The sequence below is a fragment of the Buteo buteo genome, chromosome 8 (genome assembly GCF_964188355.1).
Source record: "Buteo buteo chromosome 8, bButBut1.hap1.1, whole genome shotgun sequence".
Taxonomy (NCBI): domain Eukaryota; kingdom Metazoa; phylum Chordata; class Aves; order Accipitriformes; family Accipitridae; genus Buteo; species Buteo buteo.
This window is the reverse complement of record NC_134178.1, coordinates 2,015,271-2,036,358: the sequence shown is the minus strand read 5'-3', so window position 1 is coordinate 2,036,358 and position 21,088 is coordinate 2,015,271. Positions and strand designations below refer to the sequence as shown.

At 41.7% G+C, this 21,088-nt stretch overlaps 1 protein-coding gene across 8 annotated transcripts in view; it reads left to right on the top strand.

Annotated features, from left to right (window-relative positions):
* Window positions 1-241: 241 nt before the first annotated feature.
* Window positions 242-21,088, top strand: part of SMPX (small muscle protein X-linked) — a 40,004-nt gene continuing 19,157 nt past the window's right edge. Inside the window, exons 1-4 of one of the 8 annotated variants that reach the window (XM_075033449.1) lie at window positions 242-265; window positions 4,299-4,358; window positions 9,326-9,415; window positions 13,051-13,204. In XM_075033449.1, coding sequence (XP_074889550.1) covers window positions 4,320-4,358; window positions 9,326-9,415; window positions 13,051-13,191 — 270 coding nt within the window. In that variant the 5' untranslated portion in view covers window positions 242-265; window positions 4,299-4,319 and the 3' untranslated portion in view covers window positions 13,192-13,204. Of the gene's footprint in view, window positions 266-325; window positions 447-543; window positions 865-908; window positions 992-1,606; window positions 1,761-4,298; window positions 4,359-9,325; window positions 9,416-13,050; window positions 13,205-21,088 lie in introns of those variants that run through there. The other 7 variants (XM_075033444.1, XM_075033447.1, XM_075033445.1 and 4 more) reach the window with 7 other exon arrangements.

Below are 21,088 nucleotides of genomic sequence, written 5' to 3'. Positions count from 1 at the left end.
TGAGGAATAGGCCAAGGGGTCTCCTTGGAACAAGCCGATCGCTGTACGCGTCTCCGTCAGTCACGACCTAAAAACAAATGCACGTGCTTGGCGCCTGCCTAGTTGCGTGTCCATCTTTTTGGGGCGCAGTCTGCAAGCTGCTCGAGCAAGTCAGCAGCTTCACCAGCTGCTTCCAGATGACAGCACTTTTGGGAAAGAGGGCGGCAGAGAATGAGTCACAGGCTCAACGGAGCGGTCGGCGCGGTCATCTTCCTCTTTGAGATACGTGCATATCTCGAGTTCTTCGTAATGACGTCTCCGTAACGGTTTCCTCCTCCGGCACGGCGGCAGGGAGCTGCCCCGAACGCCGCGGGAGGAGGGGCGCGTTACCTCCCGCCGCCGTGCGCCGGGCGTTTGCGAAAAGCCCCGAAGGACAGGGAGAGGGAGGGATGGAAAAGGACCCGCAGGTGGGTGCCGTCAGCACCTCCCGCTCGACACTCGAGCCCTGGTTTTATGATGGTCAAATGTCACAGGGGACCGAGTTACAGGGTGAATCGAACTCTATATTTAGGAAGAACAACTGGAAGCTATGTCAGGAATTCCCTTTTACACTTCGCTTCTCAGCCGAGTCCCGCTCCAGCCGGGAGCAGCTCTCAGTGCCGTCCGGGCTGAAAGCATCGGAGCTATTTCCGACACATTAAAAGGATCACAGTCAATACCTCAGCTGGTAGAAGAAGGTGCCTCTTTCAGCATCGAAAGGAGGTGCACATACTCACTTGACGGTTTGGAGCTTTTCTTATATAAGTAAATAAGTGAGCTGATCTTGAAGGGGTCAATTAAAAACTCGGAAGACCCTTATGAAAACTCTTTAATAACTGCTGCGAGGTGACTACGGTAGTTGTGGGTTTCTGCTTATTTTAATGTCTCGTGCAGTGTATCAGCGTATTCAGAGCAGATTGTTATAGTTATTGCTTCATAGTCTGTGGGGATCTTTAAAGTCACTTAAATCCTGGTAAGAAGCATTAACTGTGTGTTAGCTCGAATACTGTAGTACATAGGTACATGCTTACTGTTTTCTATATGTTTCTTATGGCTAGTGAAATATTACCCAGGGGTTTTGATGGTGAGAGGAGTTCTTTCACCGTAAGCTGAACAGGTAACTGTAGCGGAGACAACGGCATTACAGAAAATACGATTGCATTTGCCTAGAGCGTGTAGTAAGTTTTTGTGTAACAGGCTGGAAGCTGCAAAGTAGGGGTTTCTCTTCTTTCTTTGTACGAGCTGGGTCTCACAGTAGTGTAGTTCCCGTCAAAGCCTTTTAATAAGATAATACACTGCAGCTCTGTGTCCAAAATGCCCGTTGTGCCTGATGCCGTGAGCGCGGTGGGGAAAGGACGGCTTCCAGCTGGGGAGGAGGAGGGCTCTTTCTGTTGGCTGTGTGCCACTGTGCATCTCTTGTGCGGGTTACAAACGGTGGCATTATGATATCTCGTCGCGTTTAAGGCAAATTGAATCAGTCAGCTTGTTATCTTGCTGCAGCCCCGTCAGAAATTATTTTTAGCAGAGGGACAGAAGATAGGTCCTTTGTCTCGCAAAGTTTCTTTTCAAAAGGCTGTTTTATTTCACCGTAGTAGTCCTGTATTTCGCGAGTAATACTTTTCATGAGTGCTTTCGCGGCGAAGCAAGGGAATTTTCAGGGGAAGTCTGGCATAAACCAGCTCCAAACTGAACTAACATTGCCGTTGCTTTCTAAGTTTGGCTCAGCATGCAGCCCATAAAAGGTAAGAGGTGAGGTGCGGGGAGGCCAAAAAAGACACCGGGGAATACAGGCTGCGTGCGCCTGCGTTCCTCTGGCTGCATACATGTGAAATCCTGCCATGGAAATGCGGGCGAAGAGTGATTTTTTCAAGTTTGCAGAGCTGATTGGAACGCCAGAAATAATTTAATACAATCAGTGCAGCGCTCTTGACTCTCCCATTGAGATGCGTGGCAAAAGAACAAAGGGATTTATAAAAATGAACTAATCACTTCAATAATAAATGCATCTGTAATCCAAGGTTTATCTTCCTGTGGTTGATGGTCAGTTTTGCTCTGGAGGGAAACTCAGGGAAGGGAGGGAATGGCAGAGAGCCAGAGAAGATTGTCTATTTTTACTCAGTAGCGTGCTGTTGTCCTGATTTCTCTGGCGGTAATGAGGACAACATGAACGGGTAGGAAAATCACCTCCTCCAAAAGCAGTCCTACACAATTGTATCATGCGTCCGTCTTTAGGAACCGGTGTCTGATTGCAGTCGTTTTGAACGCAGACTTCTTGTGAACCCGGAGCACCTCGCTGAGGAGCACTGTGGCTGTGCTTGATTTAAAGTGGAGATTCGATGTAAATCCTTGCCTGTTTAGCTCTAGGTGGCCCGAGAAATGGGTATTGGTGTTTTTGCAATGCACAGGCACCCAAGATGGAGAAGTACATCTTAGCATGAATTTCTTTGTGGCAGAGTTTAGCAAGTAGATCCACGGTGGTTTAAAATGTTTTATGTTAATTCCCCGTGCTTTTGTTTCCATTTTTCATTCTGATTAGAAAGAGGAGAAAATGATAAGAAAAATTAATTAAACTTTTCCGTATTATGGAATAATCTTTCCAATAAACTGGGCGATTGTTTTCTATTTATGTTTGGAATACAACCACTGGTTAACAGCACAGTTATTTATGCATAATAAAGATTTTCAAAAAGGGAAGAGAGGGAGTGCAGTAAATCCTTTTGGCTTTTTGAAATATGTGCAAATTTTGTCACGAACTTCAGTGGGCAAGATTTCATCCCAAAAGTGAATTCTAAAGTTTTTAAAACTACCTCTGATTTTAAGAATATAAATGTAAATGTAAAACAACAATATAAAACTCACTGGAGGCACGCTGGTTTTATTTTGCACAGCGGGATTTTTTTCTGATTTATTAATTTAGTGGAAGCAATTTAAACCTGAAGCAACCTGTGAAGATGACGTCCTCCAACTTAACGCTGTGTTGGTTTGGACAGCACTCTTTACAGCTGAGCATGCGATCAGAGGGAGACCTCTAATGGCAGGTCATTTTTACTTTAAGTTCTGCTCAGCATTATACACAGATTTAAAGCCGATGTGAGGATATGCAAGAGCAAGTCTTCCAGGCAGCTCCAGCAATACAATTTCAGGCTGATATTCCAGGCTGAAACCAACCTACAACTCATCTATTCTTTTCTTTGGTACCGCCTCCACGTGGCTGTTATACTCTTTGAAGTACCAGAGGCTTGGACCCACTTTTGATTTCTCAGTATATTTCTACTATTCTCTCCTATGTCATTTTTTACTTTTCTCAATATTTTCCTTCCTGTCTCAGGTTAAATATAGTAGCAAAAATATGCTGTAGTTTGGCTGTGAACAATGAGTTCTCTGCTGAACTCATTTCTCACCTTTTAGTATTACTCTTATTTTGTATTACAATGGTTAAATGACCAGACTCTGATGAAAGTCTAGTCCAGTTAAAATCTTAATTCTCAGTGAAAGAATAAAAGGCTGAGATGATGTTTCAATTAAACTGATAATAAAATTTCTTGCTTTTTTTTTTAACCTTTGTAGAATCTTTTGACTTGGGTGTATTTCCCTTTGTTACTGTATATTGATACTGTGTCAGTCCATATTTCTCCGCCTGCATAAAATTATATGGAAGACTCTTTTTTTTAGTCTTACTGCTAAAGAAAACTGATGAATCTATACGTTCTACAGCTTCGAAGAGAGGCTACTTTGTGCCCTAGCAATTGTCAAAAAGAAATTTAGAGTTTGACCATCTTGATCATTTTCAGTCTATAGGCATTAAAGATTTGCAAGGATTTGTGATTCAGAAGATGCTTTTGTCTGCATTTATCAATGTTTTATGGCAAGTTATGCTTTATTTGAAAGAAGGTTTAAACTGAGAATATTATAAAATCCTGCGTACATACTGTGACAGAGATAATCATACATTGTTTATCCTCAAATGCTTCCCTTAATTCTTACTCATTATACAACACCGTTAAGGTTTGAGAGATTCCTTATCTCTACTCATTATTGTTTTTAATGTGAAAGAGATAGCTCCATTTGTGGCTATGAAAGATTAATTGGAGGAGCTCAGGTGTTCTGTCTGCTTATGATACTCAGAAGCAATAACTAAGCAACTCTGAAACTGAGATGGAAAGAGGAGCTGGGCAGATGAAATGGATGCCTGTCAAGAGGCAGCGCGGGTTAAGTTCTAGCTTATCTCCCTGAGCTATCAGAATGTCAGAGCCTGTAACACTTTCCCATTTTGCTTGCAGGGATAAGCCTCTGTCTTAAAAATGTCAAAACAGCCAGCGTCACATGTCAAAGCCATTCAGGTAAGAGACAGTATTTATGTTTCTAATATAATAAAATAATAAATCTCAACCTCCACTGCTTGGCAAACTGCATTTTGCTCATATAAAACACCACAGAAGTGCTAACTGGGGTTTATTCTTTTAGAGTGAAAAGCTTGGTAGATATGAAAGCACTGAAAAAGTTTGACCTGAAGATCATCTTATGATCTGAGCTGATAAAAAACTGGATCAGATAGGTTGGTTGATTGCTTGCTTGCATGGTCTTTCCAGTGTTAGCTTATGTCTGTTGGTGGATCAGCTAAGCAAAACACGGTGATAGATCTGCATAACTGATCAGCTTTATAAGTAAAACTAACTCTTGCAACTATTAGATTTTCCACAGAGTTAATATAATGCTGGAAGAATTCCAGGCTAAAAAGTTGGCATAAGTATTGAAGATTTTCATGTCTGCACTCCTTTAGGAAAAAAACCCCACAACTTCCAGTATTTGTTTAAGCAGCATTTTATTTAAAAGCCAAAGTAAAATGAGAGGGATGTTGATGTTTTCCTTTTAAAAATTCTTGTATGTCACATGCCTCCTCAAATGGCATATGCTCATAAGGATGAAGTTGGTTGTTACACACTTGTAAAAGAAACAGCTGGACAATTATCCCAACATCCTCATGAAGCAGCATCATGAAGAATGTATTTAGCTCATGCTATCATTGATTCTTGTCAAAAGGCCAAAATACCTCCCGCACTGCAGAATTTTACAGAATTTCCATTTATTTTGTAAAATGCACTTGCAATGAAATATTACCACGAGTTCACGTTCCCTTGAAATTACGTAAGAAACACAAAATGGAATTTCTAAAGTCTGATCTGTCTTCTGTTTCCTCAAGATAATACTAACTCAATGGATTGGAGTATCAAGAAGATTAATTACCCAGTGGCTAGACAGCATACTGAAGTTGCAAGACACTGTGAAAATGCTAATTCACTTTATCATCATCAACCCTACTGGAACAGGCATACAAACTACTGTACTCTAATTCAGCTGAAACTAGCAGAAGTTTGCCATTGATTTCACTCAGTTCAAATTTTCATCCCTCTTTTACAGTGACTATGGGAATGTTTGTATGATTCATGAAAAAATGATAATGATAAATGATAATTTATAGCCTAAAAGTATTCACATTTTACATTTAAACTCCATAGGCACATACAAACATTTTTAAGGAATGACGTTGGTTTGCTTTTTGCCTTGAAGTAAAGAAGTAGTTATAGCCTCCTTTTTATTTTGATGACTTTCCAACTTGTAAATATAAAAAAAATGGTTCTAGTTTGTCCATTTTAAAACTGCATTAAGTTTAATATTTTAAGAAACTTTAATTTTTGCAAAGGTAATTTGAATCACGAGAGATATTACAGCACAAATTTTTAAAAAAATCTATTAAACATTGTGTCAAAGGTTGCTCCAGTAGGGAGACTTGCACTTGAATTGATGCCTACTACACTCTGAGCACGCTAAGAACCATGACTCAAAACGTCACATTACTTTTATACATTGTGATTCATATATTATGATCCTTTGCTGTTATGGGCTATTACAGTAGGACCGACATCCCCTGGAGAATATACATCATGCTGCAGCGATAGAAATGTAATGACACTATACCGACTGAAGTATTTCATGATACTTCATGGCAGAAGTGGCTTCTTTCTGACCATACAAGATGTACGCTAAAATCTTCACTTGCCAACAGCCACAAAATACAGATGTGGGAGAGTTAAAGGTAGCAACTGGTTCCCAAGAGTGGTTTGGGGTGATAGAGGACCAAAATACTGTTAATTCCTGGTAACGTTCATTGCTGGCTTCCCCCTCTCGGTGTGGAAAAGGCTGCGTACGGCTCTGGCTGAAAATTACTCTACCTACAAACACCACTCTTGGCTTTCCCCAGAGGTAGGGGTGAGGGGTTTCCTATTTTTTTTCTGAATCACATTCAGTTTTCTCTGTAGTTCCTTTATTATTTTTTTCAATTCAATATGTTTATACTGAAGTGGCTTTCCAGCCTGTTCAGTCATCCTTCTGGACAGCTAGGAATGGCTGTGGTGCCATGAAGAATTTATCCATAACAGTCCTCAACTCGTGCATGGCTCCATGAGTTGTATCCTACTCTGGATACCCTGTCTCTATTAAAAAGAAAGAAGAACACAAACAAATCTCTAAATACCAGTTTAATCAGTTCAAACCAGTGATATATGTTGTATGTTATCCTTATGGATATTTTTCCTTCGGTCCGTTCAGGAAGACCTTAGCAGAGTACATCAGTACGCATACCGACTCATTAATAAAACTGAATGACATCCCAAATATGGTAGGCACTTTCCAAAAACGAAGGAAGATGCAAACCCCAAAAAGTTTTAAATAATTAGTATAATTAAAAATAATAATCACACCTAGAAAGTCTGTCTAAAGCAATTATAATTCAGGATTTCAGGACTTTGGAACAAAAAATTTCCTGTTTAGCATTTTAGTGGACAGGGAGCCAGCGAGGAAGAGATCACTGAGGCTCGTACCTCCGTCCCAGCAGGCAGGTGACAAGAGCCTTGAAACGCAGTTTAAAAAAAAATTGCAAACTTGTGCTGATCGCAGCACAACACGGTCCTTGCAGAGCCGCACTGGCGTACAGAATGTGGTCCACTCTTCACCCCTTGTACAGCTGCTAATCCATGGGAAGGGACCGGCGTTGGATTAAGGGGGAGATTTGCAGCTCAGGGCTCTGATCAGGAATTGCTCAGGAATCATACTTTCATTTCATACTAGAAATATTTTAATTTATAGTATGTGTTATCGGATCCAGACAGTGTTAAATCATATCTTAAAGGCTGCTCGTTTTACCAAGTTAATATTTCATCTCTGCGTACGCCTTGTCCAAACTCTGACGTGAACGCGCTTCTTCCAGATAAAATAGTTCAGACCGCTTCCATGGGACACGGATTCCTGTGAAAATGCTGAAGCAGATCAAAATTATTTCATTTAATTGGCAGCCTGGCACTTAGTGGTCCGTTTTCGTTTCCTGAACCCTTTTCGGTCCCAGTTGGTCTGCCAATCCCAGTAGGAGCTGCAGGGGCCAGGTGTCGGAACCGCCGTGCCGTGCTCCGTCCTGGGTGGCCGCGGGGGCTGGCTTCGGCTTTTACCCACCCCGAGGGGCAGAAACGCCCCAGTCCAAAATCCGCTCCGAGAGCAGAGATAACCCTTAATGCTTCAGCTCTGCAGACTCGTATGACCACGCTAGCTGTGAAGAGCAGAGAAGTTTCGTGTTCCAAAAACCCAAGCTGCCTGGAGGTACCAGAGCCTGGCGGGGGAGATGCTTAAAATTAAAAATAGCAAAGCTGGTTGTTTTCCACCCGTGAATGGAATAATGGGTTAAGTACTGCGAGGCTGAAAATGCCCTGTCTCCTGGGAACTTAGGAAGTGCAGATGAAAGGTTTCACAATATCTAAACTAATGCTCGGTGAAAAACCTTTATGAAATGAATACCCAGTTGCCTCTAAACTACCTGGCCCTACAGACGTCTGCCAGCCCCACTGAAATGGCAGCGTCACTTTGCATAAATAAAATAACGGGAAACAGATGAGTAGAATACAGAGAGAGGTGCTTATTTCTTGGCAAATGGATTCTTAATTTGCTCGACATTTGATTACAGCTGTCAGAACAGTTGCTGTTGCTGAAGGCAGCGGGCTGTTTTCCTGCGGTTGCCCAACCCGGGGCACGATCTGCAAGGCCACGATTTGGGCAGAAGGACGGGAGTATTCATCTTCATTTAATGCAAATCAGTCAGATGGTAAACTGCGATAACACAGGTCGCTGTTGGAAGGTTCTCCGCTTCCGCTGCATCACATTACCGATTCACCCCCTGGTTTTACCAGTGGGAGTCATGATATTTTGATGACATTTCCTAGGAGCAGCTTCTCTTCTGAGATCACGAGATAAGAATAGGTATAAATTGTGCATTTAGTTGATCACGCTATTTGACTTTAAAAGTAATCCAGGCTGGGTCACATTGGGAAAGAGATGCATTTTAGCTCCTCTTTCCTGAGCAATGTTTTCTGCCATTCTTCTCTCAAAAATCTTTCCTTTTAAGGTATCTATTACCAGCCCCATTTATGTTATGGCTCCTGGCTTTCTGCCGCAGGTAAAAAATCAGATTGATGCAGCCGTGCGGGTATCATTCCGGAGGGCGTTTGCTGAGGCCGGGGGCCAGCAGTCTGTCCGGCGCTGGAGCCGGCGCAGCCTGGTCTGACCCGTGAGCCCCAGCTGCAGACCGGGCTGGGGCGGCCGGGCAAAACCCGGCAGGGGCTGGAAAAGGTCAAAAAGCCTTTTCCCACAGGTCCTCTTCGCAACCAAGAGGCGTATTTCTAGCACTAAGGCGTCACATTTGCAGTTTGCAGCGCCCGTGGGTAAATTTTGCCGGTGAAATCGCATTTTAAACACTCGCGGCTTAAGTTGGCTCAGGGTGGGCTTTCCTTCCTTACCGCCTGTGATTAAACGAGGTGAGAACTGGTGTGACTGGGTGAAGGAGAGTGGTCCAGTGGTTTGGGTGTTATTGTAGGATTTGGGCGATTTACACTTAAATGCCGATTCTGGCACTCACTTTCTGTTTGACCTTGACCAAACTGAAGCAGACCCAGGTGCCTAAAGACACTTTGGTGTCCAGTACTCATTTGTTCAAAGTCCAATCAAATCAGGGAGCGTTAGAGTAATATGCAGAACTTCAAAGGCTTTCTAGCAGCTTTGGTTTTTTCCTTTCCATCTTTAAAATGGAGATGAAAGCACTTCTCTTTCCCACGGGAGTGCTGTGATGATGCATACATTGAAGGCATAAGTGCTCGGAAACCACGATAATGTCTATACACTTGTCCCACCCCTTGTGAGTTTTGCCGTTTACCAGCTGTGTGTTTGTTTATCAGTCACTATTATATGCATCATAATTTCCTTCTCACAGGCTAATATTAACATCCCAATGGGAGCATTTCGACCTGGTGCAGGCCACCCTCATAAAAGAAAAGAACTTACACCTGAAGAAGTGGAGGAGGTAAGAAGAAAAGGGGTGTGTGTGATTTTTTTCCCAGGAGAATCCCTGCCACTGATGGAAGAAAGCCTTTTAATCAATCTTCTAGCACTGCACGCCAGTCTTAGGTACCACAGCTGATCATTCATGGAAATAAATGGCCACCAACTAAACACTTCATATATACCTAGTTCTGGGTTTGATGCCAAGGCACCTACAGGAATTTAAATTGTTTCAAAGGTGCATAGCTCTGCTTCAACAGCAGGATGGTATCTGCTGTCAGGAGAGAAAGCCAGGATTTCACCAGCGGTATTTATCTAGATGGGAGTTGATGCGATGCAGCAGGAAAAGTTATAGCAAGGCTTTGGAAGAATATGCTACTACCTGCTGCCCCCATGGTGTGATTTCTTGTTACGGCTTAACAATATCGGAACAGGTTTTCAAACCTGACACTTTTTGGAATATTTATCAACAAGGAAAAATTGAGTGTGAAGACACTTGCAAATTAAAAACAGAAATTGTGAACCCGTTCACCTGCGAAGGGGTGAAAATACTCCATTTCAGATTGAATTCTGTGTTTTCATGCTTATATTTTACAGGGAGTGTTTAACACTGAGTTTTGAATATAAAATCCAATTTATACCTTAACCAATATTGATCACAAAGGTTATGATTAAAACCAGATACCGTATTTCTGGATGATATTAAAGCATCTTATTTACCATGAACTTTTATAATAAATAAGTACTAAAACCAACAGTAGAGGAAAAGGCATGCAGTGGCACTGCTGGTGATTCAGCCCCAAACGAGGAGGAGCCAGATCAGTTTGGGACAAATCATCAGCTCCTTCTGACCTGGTAGAGGCACTTAAAATGGTCAGGTTTAGTTATGCAAGAGCTAGTTCTTCCTTTTCTGCCTAAATCAGACAGATTTTTTTTTTTTCTGAATTCTGACATATTTGCTAGAAATAGTGCTCTGTTTACAGAGAACTTTCCTGAAGAATTCAAACTGAGCCTGACTTAACTCTTCGTAAGAAGATTTTAAAAAACCAAAACCAAACCAAACGTAGGAAGTGACCTTGAACACATATTGTGGCTTTCTCCCCTGGAAAGAAATCAAAGCATATTCTCTCTGCAGTAATTAAACTGATGAAGGAATGCATGTTATTAAGCAGAAACTAATATAGCATGTGTGAATTCTGGTAGTGTTTGAGAAATAAAATAAATGACTAGTGCTGATAATTAGATTTGGTTGGGTAATCGAATATTGCTTTGCTTCTCAGTTACGTGAATACAATATATGAGACAGACATTATGGAATGAAAGTTCTTGGCTCCAGTTTTATAGCCAATATGCAAGCAAGCCAATGGGAGTACAGACTACAGAAACAGATCTTGTAATAGGAATAGAATAAAAACGCTACCAGTGGACTTGTCAGTTTTCTCATCTCGTTAAGTCTTGCAATACAGCTTGTGATTCTTCAGAGCAGCTTTGGACAAATACAACTTTTGCTGACAGCACTTAGCATTTTTCACTATATTTTAAAATCTTGGCAAAGAAGATGAGGGAAATATGGGTCTTACTCAAAGGGATGGTGGAGCCAGATGGGAACGCGTATTTTTGAAGGTCAGCGGAGTGGACATGTTAACACGAAAAGAAATGGGGGGTGGTAATTTCAGAAAATAACTCTTCGGTCAGAGCTTTTCCATGCATGTATTTGTTAACTCTTGTCGTATATCTAAGTCACTCTTCAAGCTTCCTTCAATAAAACTGAAAGCCAAGGTCTGATCTCAGCTGTGCCTTGCGCACGGAGTGGGTGATATAGGGAGGGGTGCAGTCATAAATAGCGCACACCTGAGATTAGAGGGAAAGCTAACATCAATTTATGGAGTGCAAAGTCCCCAAAACATGGTCAAAGTTTGCACCATTTGTACTATGAAAGGAATGGTATTGTAGATGACTTGAACTGGTATTTTTAACATAGTATCTGCTATGCACTAATAAGAACTAAGGGGCTGGGAGAACGCTAGTTTTTCTTGATTATTCAGATTAGCTAGCTGTGCAAGAAAACTGTCAAAGGAAACAATACAAGCTCATGGCATCTTTGACTACTGATACAATTTTGTGCATCCCGCCCCCTGGAAAACCTTCTGTATCAATTTACTTACTCTCCTGCTGTGCTTTGCTACCGTTTCAGGATGTTAGATCATTAAGCTAGCTATTAGACAGTATGTATAGTAGCTGGGGCTGGATTACTGGCTGGGATTTTAAATGATCAGGCAGAAACACTAGTGCAATGTTATTAATTAGTAGTATCTTGTATTAACTAATAGCATATTAGCTAAAAAGTGAGAAAAGATAATACCAATTTACTAAGCCAAGCAATATAATTGTTGCTTCAGTTTTCTTCTGTATTGTGTTCTCTAGAAAGTTCTTAAAGATCAGATAGGAAGAAAATTTCAGTTTTCTAAAATTCCTTGTTTATTTGCTACTTGACATTGCAAAAAGTCTGCTTCCTGATTAGCAGGTAGTGCATTAGTCAACAGAAAAAAAGAGAGGTTTACTGGCCAATAATATCTGACAGATAACTTTGGAATTTTAAAAATTAAGTCAAATATTAAGAATTGACTGTTCACAGTCAATACACCTTTCCAAAAAGGGTGGCTAATAAATCTAAATACTGAATTAATTCCAAAAAGCCCATTCCAAGAGGACATTCACAAAGTAATCAAAAAAAGAAAAAATAATTTTCTTGTGAAATTATTTGCAGTAAAATATTAATTCACCTCTAAACCTCCATGATTCCCCCTGTATGCCAGCTTTATAAAATACAGAACAGGCTGGAACAACCTTAAACTCCCCACTGGAAAACTACTCCTTCAAAACATTGCTCAGTCTAGAATAGAAATTGTCTGCAATACATGCTCTACATCACCTAGGAGCAATAGCACAGCCGAGGCAGGACCAAGGGCTGAAATACTGTGGTCCATCGGGAAATTAGCCGAGCTGCTCGCTGTTGTGTAAGTGCTATTATTTAGCCTGTATTTTTACACTGTCAGCAAAATAGCCGTCAGGCAATACCCTAATTCAAACACAGAATGACAAAACCCCTTCTGGCCTTGCAACTGAGGTTAAGAAAAATTAAACATCAACTCAAGCTGAGTTTGGGTGGAGCTTTTAGGGTCTGTAACCTACTATTATAGCTCTTCTCCAGAGCTGCAGAAGTGCATGATGGTCTTCCTCCCCAACTGGCCAGCAGCTATGAAACTCTGAAAGAAAATAGATGATAAAAATGGCTTGTCTGCTTTTTTTCCCTAAAATATGAAGGACCTGGGAGTTGCCTTTAATGCTCCACTCAGTTAATTTTCTGCTAATTGTCTGACACTGTAGATTCTTACTCATTTACCAAAAGATCCACGTTTCTCTGCACTGAGCACCTTCTAATATTTTTTTTTCAGAATGTTTTGAAAACATTTTAGACAACAACCAACAGAATAACCTATGTCTTCCTGCCCTCCTGCCCCACTTCCCCTCAATTTCCATTGAGATGATTGCATTTAGTATAAAAACATCCTTTCCTGTTTCTCCAATGACTGAACTACGCTCATGCTCGAGAGGTTGCTGTTGCGGCAGTAAGGTCACTGGTATCCTTTTGTGCAGAGTGTTCCTGCTTCGACAGAGGAGGAGAGAGACAAGAAACATCTCCCAGGAGCTAAGAAACTCCCAGGTCCTGCTGTCAACTTGTCAGAGATTCAGAACATAAAGAGTGAGCTGAAATTTGTCCCCAAAGCTGAACAGTAGCTGGAACGAGCAGGTGAGTAAAAGAAAGGTTATTTGCATGGCTCTAGGAGAAGCAGGCTGATCCAGAAACCTCTTTGTGTCAAAAGGTGGCTTTCCAATTACTTCAGAGGACCTGGAATCACACCCCATATTTCAAAGACAAAATATAAGAAGAAAAGGTCATAATGCTTGGAATTCTCTGTTATTTCAAACACAGAGCATGTAGGAGACTATATCCAATGATATACGGGACCCATCAACCGGCCTAACAGAAAGTGTATTCAGCTATTAGGAATATTGACGCCAGCTTAAAAATACCAGCTTCTTGCTTCACGAGCACAAGTTCCAGTTTTACAGAATATAGGACTTGTATTTGTACACTCTAACTACAGATAAACGTTTTACAATGCAAGTAAATTTATTGCAGTGATGGACAAGTAGATCAGTGTTTTTAAAAAGCTCCTCTGGAACATTAGATATTTGATATTATTCTCTTCCTTCATCAATGACACGGACAGCGGGATGGAGCGCACCCTGGGCAGGTTTGCCGGTGACACCAAGCTGCGTGGTGTGGGTGACACACCTGAGGGACAGGCTGCCGTCCAGAGGGACCTGGGCACGTCCCAGACGTGGGCCCATGTGAGCTTCAGGAGGTTCGACAAGGCCAAGAGCGAGGTCCTGCACCTGCGTCGGGGCACCCCCAGTACCGATGCAGGCTTGAAGGACTTGTGCGTACTGGTGGATGGAAAGCTGGACGTGAGCCGGCGATGTGCGCTCGCGGCCCGGGAATCCAGTCATCTCCTGGGCTGTATCCCCAGCAGCGTGGGCAGCAGGTCGAGGGAGGGGATTCTGCCCCTCTGCTCCCATCGGGTGAGACCCACCGGCAGTCCTGCGTCCAGCTCTGGGGTCCTCAGCACAGGAGAGACAGGGACCTGTTGGAGCGGGTCCAGAGGAGGGACACGAAAATGATCGGAGGGAGGAACACCTCTGCTGTAGGAAAGGCTGAGGGAGTTGGGGTTGTTCAGCCTGGAGAAGAGAAGGCTCCGGGGAGACCTTATTGTGGCCTTTCAATATATAAAGAAGCCTTATAAGGAAGGTGGGACAGACTTTTTAGCAGGGACTGTTACAATAGGACAAGGGGTAATGGTTTTAAACTAAAAGAAGGCAGATTCACACTAGATCTAAGGAAGAACTTTTTTATGATGAGGGTGGTGAAACCCTGGCACAAGTTCCCCAGAGAGGTGGTCGATGCCCCATCCCTGGAAACATTCACAGTCAGGCTGGACGGGGCTCTGAGCAACCTGATCAAGTTGAAGATGTCCTTACTCACAGCGGGGGGGGTCGGACTAGATGACCTTTAAAGGTCCCTTCCAACCCAAACCATTCTGTGATTCTAAGATGATTTTATTTCAAAGGAAATACTCAGCACTTCAATGCAAATTTTGGAATAATTTCCATCTGACTTCAAGCAAGGCCCATAAGCCTCTCTTGTTCTACATCCTGAGCCTTAAAGAAATCAATTATCCTTTCCGTCCATGAAACTATCCTCTGGTTTTCTTTGAAAAGCCTGAGTCAGTAAAGATGCATCAGGCAGTTACAATGAAAATTCAGATGTACAGAGAAGTTTCGATACAAAACCCCCTGGCTACAGTAAGAAAAGGAGAGCTGTGCCACAGAGTAGCCACCTGAATGGCCAGTTGTGCCTATTGACACAAGTCCTTTTTATCGTGAAGCGAGGCAGAGGAGCTAAGCTGGGTAGAAGGGCATCATCTGGAATTTGCTGCAGAGAAATGTAAATGAAGAGCAAGAGAAAACAGAAAGCAGTGCAAAAGGGTTCTGGGAACGCAGAAGTGCTATGGACCAGGAATTTTGAAAGAAATGGGGTATAATTTGAGTGAATTGCCCCAATGCACACTGCAACATTAACTTTTTTATGTACAGCATAAATATGCCATTTAGAAGGAAAAAGTGTTTAGTTTTTTTTCTTGCTTTTACCCTGTTGTGTCATAATGTTCCTGTTATTTTAAAGAAACAGGAGTCTCTCTCCAGAAAACTTGGGAAAAGGAAAACTAACATTTTGTAAAATGTAACATTGCAGTCATTGCACTAAAGCAGCGCCCAGAGAAATATGAATTTTTAATGTGAGGCTTTAAAGAGGTTTTTCTCTGTAAGAGATATTTAGACATAAATTTAACCCCAGATTTATTCTCAGATGATTGGTATTTTCAACATTTAAAACAGTGTTTAATAGTTAGCTTACTGAGAGTCTGACAGAAACATTTAGGGCATGCACAGAGAGTCACTCTAGAGAGAAGATTTCTAAGAAAGGTCAGCAAAGTAAAGGGCATCTTGAAGGCTGTGAGGTCATTATGAAGTCATTTCTGTCTCCACCTTTCCTTTGATGTTGTATTGGTTGTCAGCTAGATTTTGGATAGTACAGTCAGAGATCATATCTGAAAACTTAGTTTCTAGAAGAGCTGCAGGCACAGTACTCACTGGAGAGTAGGAGTTTGGGTTTGGTTGCAGGGCAGAACTATTTATGTGCATAAATTCTACATAAAATTGAGATGGAAATCAATCACTTGCCACATCCAGAAGCCTTGAACGGTACTAAATCTAAGGATTGTCTCCCATAGAGGACATTCATCAGTTCAGTTGTTTTAGGCATGACCTGCAGCCTTGTATAAAATGTGATATAGTCAGTGAATTGTTTTGATTACCTTATTTGCAAGAAATCCACTCTCACATCTGCCTGATACTTTGCTTCATCTCCAAGAAGGGGTTACTGATCACCCTTTGGATGTGATGCTTTCTAAAGAATGGTAAACTGGCTGCTCAATAGAATATGCCTGTGCGGAGCGCATACTGATAAATGAGGGTGTTCTTTGGTTTTCACAGTTTTGAAATGAATTTTCTCCCATGTCAGTACAATAAACTTTTCAGATATTCATGGTCGAGGGATTTCCCGTTGATAGTATTTTTATATTTCTTGTGGTACTCTGTAGGAAATACCCACTGAAACTGGTAGAATAACTCCAAATTGTCTGGATAAATCATTTCCATTATGCTGTGATCCTGTAACATGATATCATAAAAATATCAAAAATATACATAAATATGTCAAAAATACCAAAGGTTTTACAACTACAGCAGTTATTTCTAACACTTCCTCCTAGTATTGTCATTTTTCATCGGATAGTTTCAGTAAACTGCAAGTCAACATGATCAGTTTTGGTTTAGTTTTGATCCACATTTTCTTGCTCAGTTTTACAGAGTGCAAACCCATCAGCAAAAAGAAGGAACCTGCAAAACAGTATGTTGGTTCATTATTTACAAACCCATTCCTACATAATTTGCACTTTAGGGTAACTTCTGTTACATATCTTTGGTCTTACTCTTTCACCAAATTAGGAAACATGAATCGACTTGCTGAGATCATAGTTGTGAGTCTAACAGTTTGTGGGAGGCATGCAATTAGTGAGATGTCATGAAGCTGGATCCACTGAAGGTCATAAAGTGCTTATCAGTTAAGATATTCCTGTAGTCACCCCCTGCTGCTTGTCTATCATCTATAATTAAATAATTAGCATACTCGTCTTTGTCGTAAAGAATTTTTTTCTTCCATGGACCTGTAGATGATGTGATTGATGCAGCTAGTTTTAATATACAACATGAGTTGTGAGTCATTTTCCTTTTCTGTGTCTACAGATTTTTTTTTTGCTGCTTCCTTCATGTGTGCATATTTCTACATGTACAAGAGCAAAACATGTGCAAAATAAAGTAGTAACAAAATAGCACACGCTAATCAGCTAAATATACATCCTATTGAATAAGCAATGGTAGGAAGCATTTAATTTGTGGCAAATGGAGCCTGCTATGGCTGAGATTTATTGCTTATTGTTGTCATATCTCATGTGATAACTAGTATGGTGATAGTACCTGAAAATGGGCCTGAGCACAAACTGGCATTTCACCTGAGAATACAGATAATTGCAGCCAGTTACTGCTGCAGCTCGTGTTCGTTCTTCATTCTGTACCTCTTTGTGTGGGCGTTTGTGTAACAAGACTTTTTACAGTGCGCCGTGAAGGGCCAGGGAGTCTGAGTGCTGGACTTCGGCTTTAAGGGACCTAAACCTTCAGCCAGAGTGGTCTAGTCTTTTCCTCTTGAAGGAGACTTTCATACTTACTGAAGGAGCTTCTCAAAAGGCAAAAAGGGAAATTTACTGACTCGAAGTTACAAAAAAGTCTGTCGTGGACATACGGGCAGCATTCCTGGCACTGTGTTCTGGCTGTGTTTGGAGAAAGGGCTTCTCAAGACCCCCATCACAACGGTGATGAGGTGGTTTCTCAAGGAGTGACAAACCGTGCTGCTGGTACTTGTAGATAACCTGTCATCTTTCCCTGGAACTCTACTGCGGAGGGCGGTTTAATTGCAGAAGGTAGTTCTGTTGTCAGGGTACAGGAGCAAGAGAGATGTATTCTGAGGGCAGAGAACAAACAGGTAGCAAAAGCTTCCCAGGGCAGCTTAGCCTTTGCATTACCTCTTCTGTAACATACTGGAAATCCTGCCCTGCAGAAAAAGAGTAATCTTGTCAGCAGAGCAGCCTCTGACATGGGCATCACTTGAGGAAGAAAGAGAGAGAAAGGGGAAAAAAAAGAAGTCCCTTGGGGAATAGAGCTCTTATATCCATACCTACAAGATGTTCCTTGGTGTTGCTATTAATTATTTACAAAAACTGTCAATTACCCTGGGCTAAAAATACACATTATAACTTTGTCCACCGAGTACTGCGGATTTTAATTACAGTTTCATGCTATATACTGCTCTTAAGCTGCGTCTCAGTTAACAGTAGCCGTCTACTCCCCCGGTGTCACTCTCTGACACGCAGGTCAATGATTGTGTCCTATTCCTGTGTTCCCACGGACCAGAGGGATACAGTTAAACTGCTGCCTTTGGTTCAGAATTCCCAGATAGCAGCACTTGGGGATTTCATGCCCAGCCATCCATTTTGCCAGGTCACTTCTGTTTGTAAAACTGTCCTGAGAAACTAGGTAATTGAGGGGGTTTAGGATTTTTTAACAGCATGTTTAAGGTTCTTTTCGTTTGCCTTCCAGGTTTTTTGAGTATACTTATGTCATGCTTTCAGGCTTTAAAACAGAAGAGCTGGAAATTTCTTTTCAAAGAGAAAACTGGAATCCCCAGGACATAATTTAGTATCAGAGGAACCTTTGAAATCGTGTTATCTCCTCAAGCAAAAAAAGTTACTCATGTTTTGTTTCCCAGAGTTTTCAGTGTTCAGAAGTAAAAATTTAGTGCATTGTCTCTGACATGGCCTGCAGCTGTCCATGGCGGACCAAAAGTCTCTTCTCCATGGACACCACGCTGTGGTGAGCCAGCATGTCATTCCTCAGGGCTTTGCAAGTCGAGGAGAGGTTTCCTTCTCATTCTCTTGGTGAATGGTGGAAGTGGGGAGGAAAGCAGACTGGAGAGACTCTGCTTTCTAGATGCCTAAGGAAGCTTGAAGGTATGTGTTAGGAGGTTGGTTTTACCGAGAAAAGAACAGGGCATCTTCTTATGAAAAACAAATGGTTCTACATAAACTAGTTAGGAAAAGATTGTGTTTGTGGTTTTGCAAACTAATACCTTCAAAACAAACACTGAAAAATCAGAAAGCATTTTGCTCCAAAGCAAACTACAAGAACGGATGCTTGTACTTTTTTCAAAACACAAAATATGCAAAAAAAAGGTCTTTTATTTCCAAACTGTGTCTTTGAGCGGAGTGTTTTTATTACTGGAAGAGACAAGCACAAAGTAATAACTCAAAGAACTCTACTAATTTTTAGAACATGAGCATGTAATTTACTTCTCTACCTTCACTGTACTCAAGAGTTTGCAGACACGTAGAGATGAACAAGCCTCTACACACAGGCAGAAGAAGTTTCTTCATTGAGCCTCTTGCTTTGAAATGTTAATGCCCTTAAAGTAACAAAACAATTCCCACACTAGCAATGTGGTCCCATAAATCTCTGCTCCATTCCCGAGTAAGAGTCATCAGTTTGTGGGAGAAAGTTCCAAGTATTTTGTTTGAAAGATGAAAAATACCTTTTTTTTTAAAAAAAAAAGTCACTGCTATTTAATAACTGCTTTCCTGTGATCACTCTGTTGATTACTTGGTCCTGAACTTTTATTGTCAGACTCTTTTATACAGAAACCCCTATGTTTCCATCAGTGCTGTTCATGTCAGATTTTTGTAAGAACTAAACTTTTTAGTCAATCCCCTGAGTTAGATGCAATTTCTAGGGTGACATCCCTCAAATGAAGCTCACAAGGGCAGGAGGCCTCCTGAAGGTACCAGGTAGGGAGGGATTGGTGAAGTGTGAAGATGGGGCACAGTCAGCAGGATTTGTCTTGCTTCTCTCTGCTATGTGTATTAAGAGGTAGCATGAATGAACTGCAGCATTAAACAAGAAGTACCACTGGAATGTATTCCTCTTGGAAATCTCAGAACAGGGTATCAGGAATCCCTAAAACTGTAGCTATTTGCTGTGTGAACAGATCCTGGTATTTAGAGAAGGTCCTGTGACTTAAATGACGCTCACCCCGAGGCACACGCATATAAACCTGGGCAGAACTAATTGTAACCAGGGAACCGTGGGCAGTAGAAACTATTTGGAGAACGGGAAAGAGATCATACTGACCGTTATTAAAGAGTTGGGAGTGAGATGAAAGCGATGCTGCTCCTCTGTACCTGGGAACTGTCCCACCAGTGTCGGGTATGCCTGGAGCACTCAGACGCTGTAATGACAGGCATCATCAGACACCCAAAATAATAATCAATTCCAGTCTCTCTAACCTTACGCAGTTCAAAATGTATTCAGCAGAAAGGTTTTCAAGTGCCTACATCAGAGGAAAAAGGCTAACTGCTTTTGAATATATTAAGTGCAACTTCCTACGTTATTAACAGCTCAGATAGTTTTATCAAATCTACATAAATTGTAGCCAATTAAGCTGACAGTATGATCTGAAATATCACGGCTCTGATGTGATAATCAAATGAATTTTTTTTCCTCAGTTTAGTGCCTCATCATTTTGTTTTATAGTTTTTATTCACTGCACTTGATAAAAGACTACCTAATCCTGCTTTCGCAGCCTTGTGCTGAAGACGCACCTGGATCACTGCGTCACTGCACCTTGTCATCGCTCGCAGAGGTGGCTCGGTGCTCCGTGAGCCTTGTGCCCCTGTCCGGGAGCAGACCGTCTGCCAGCGTCACCTGCTCCGCGCTCAGGATTACGCCCGCTTCAGCCACCAGATTGGTCCTTGTGTGCCTTGTTTTGAAAAAATGCAGCTCTTTTTAGTGCCGAGGCTACCTCTATTTCACGCTTGTTCGCAAATTCTTTCGGAGAATGAGTAACATCGTACAGTGGTAGAGCTGACCGTACACAGGTAGAAAGAACATCGTGTATAGGTGGAGCTCACCATTACAGTGAGCCCAGCATCTGTTGCCCAGTCGGCAGCACTACCGGGGAAATATTACGCTCCAGATGTTGTTGGGTTTTGCTGTCCCTACCTGCTGCCGTTTCAAACTCCTAATTCCCCTTTGACTTGCAGCAGCCGTCTCAAATACACTGTGTTTCCATGCACTGAGAGAACAAAGTACGCAGCATAAATAAGCATTTCCTATGGGAATATGTAGCGGTTTTACTCTTGGGGTTGGTCGTACTTGATTTTTCACATTTGATTTGCTGCAGGTTGTAGCTAGCTGAAAGAAAACTCAGTTGAACTAACCTTTACTTGAACTTGGGAACAAGTATAAAGTCTGGTTTTCTCTCCCCCCGTTTAGTGGTTATATCAGTAAGGCTGTATTCGTTTCTGACCACAAAAGGCGGAGCTCCGTGTACAGACATGGATTCAATAAA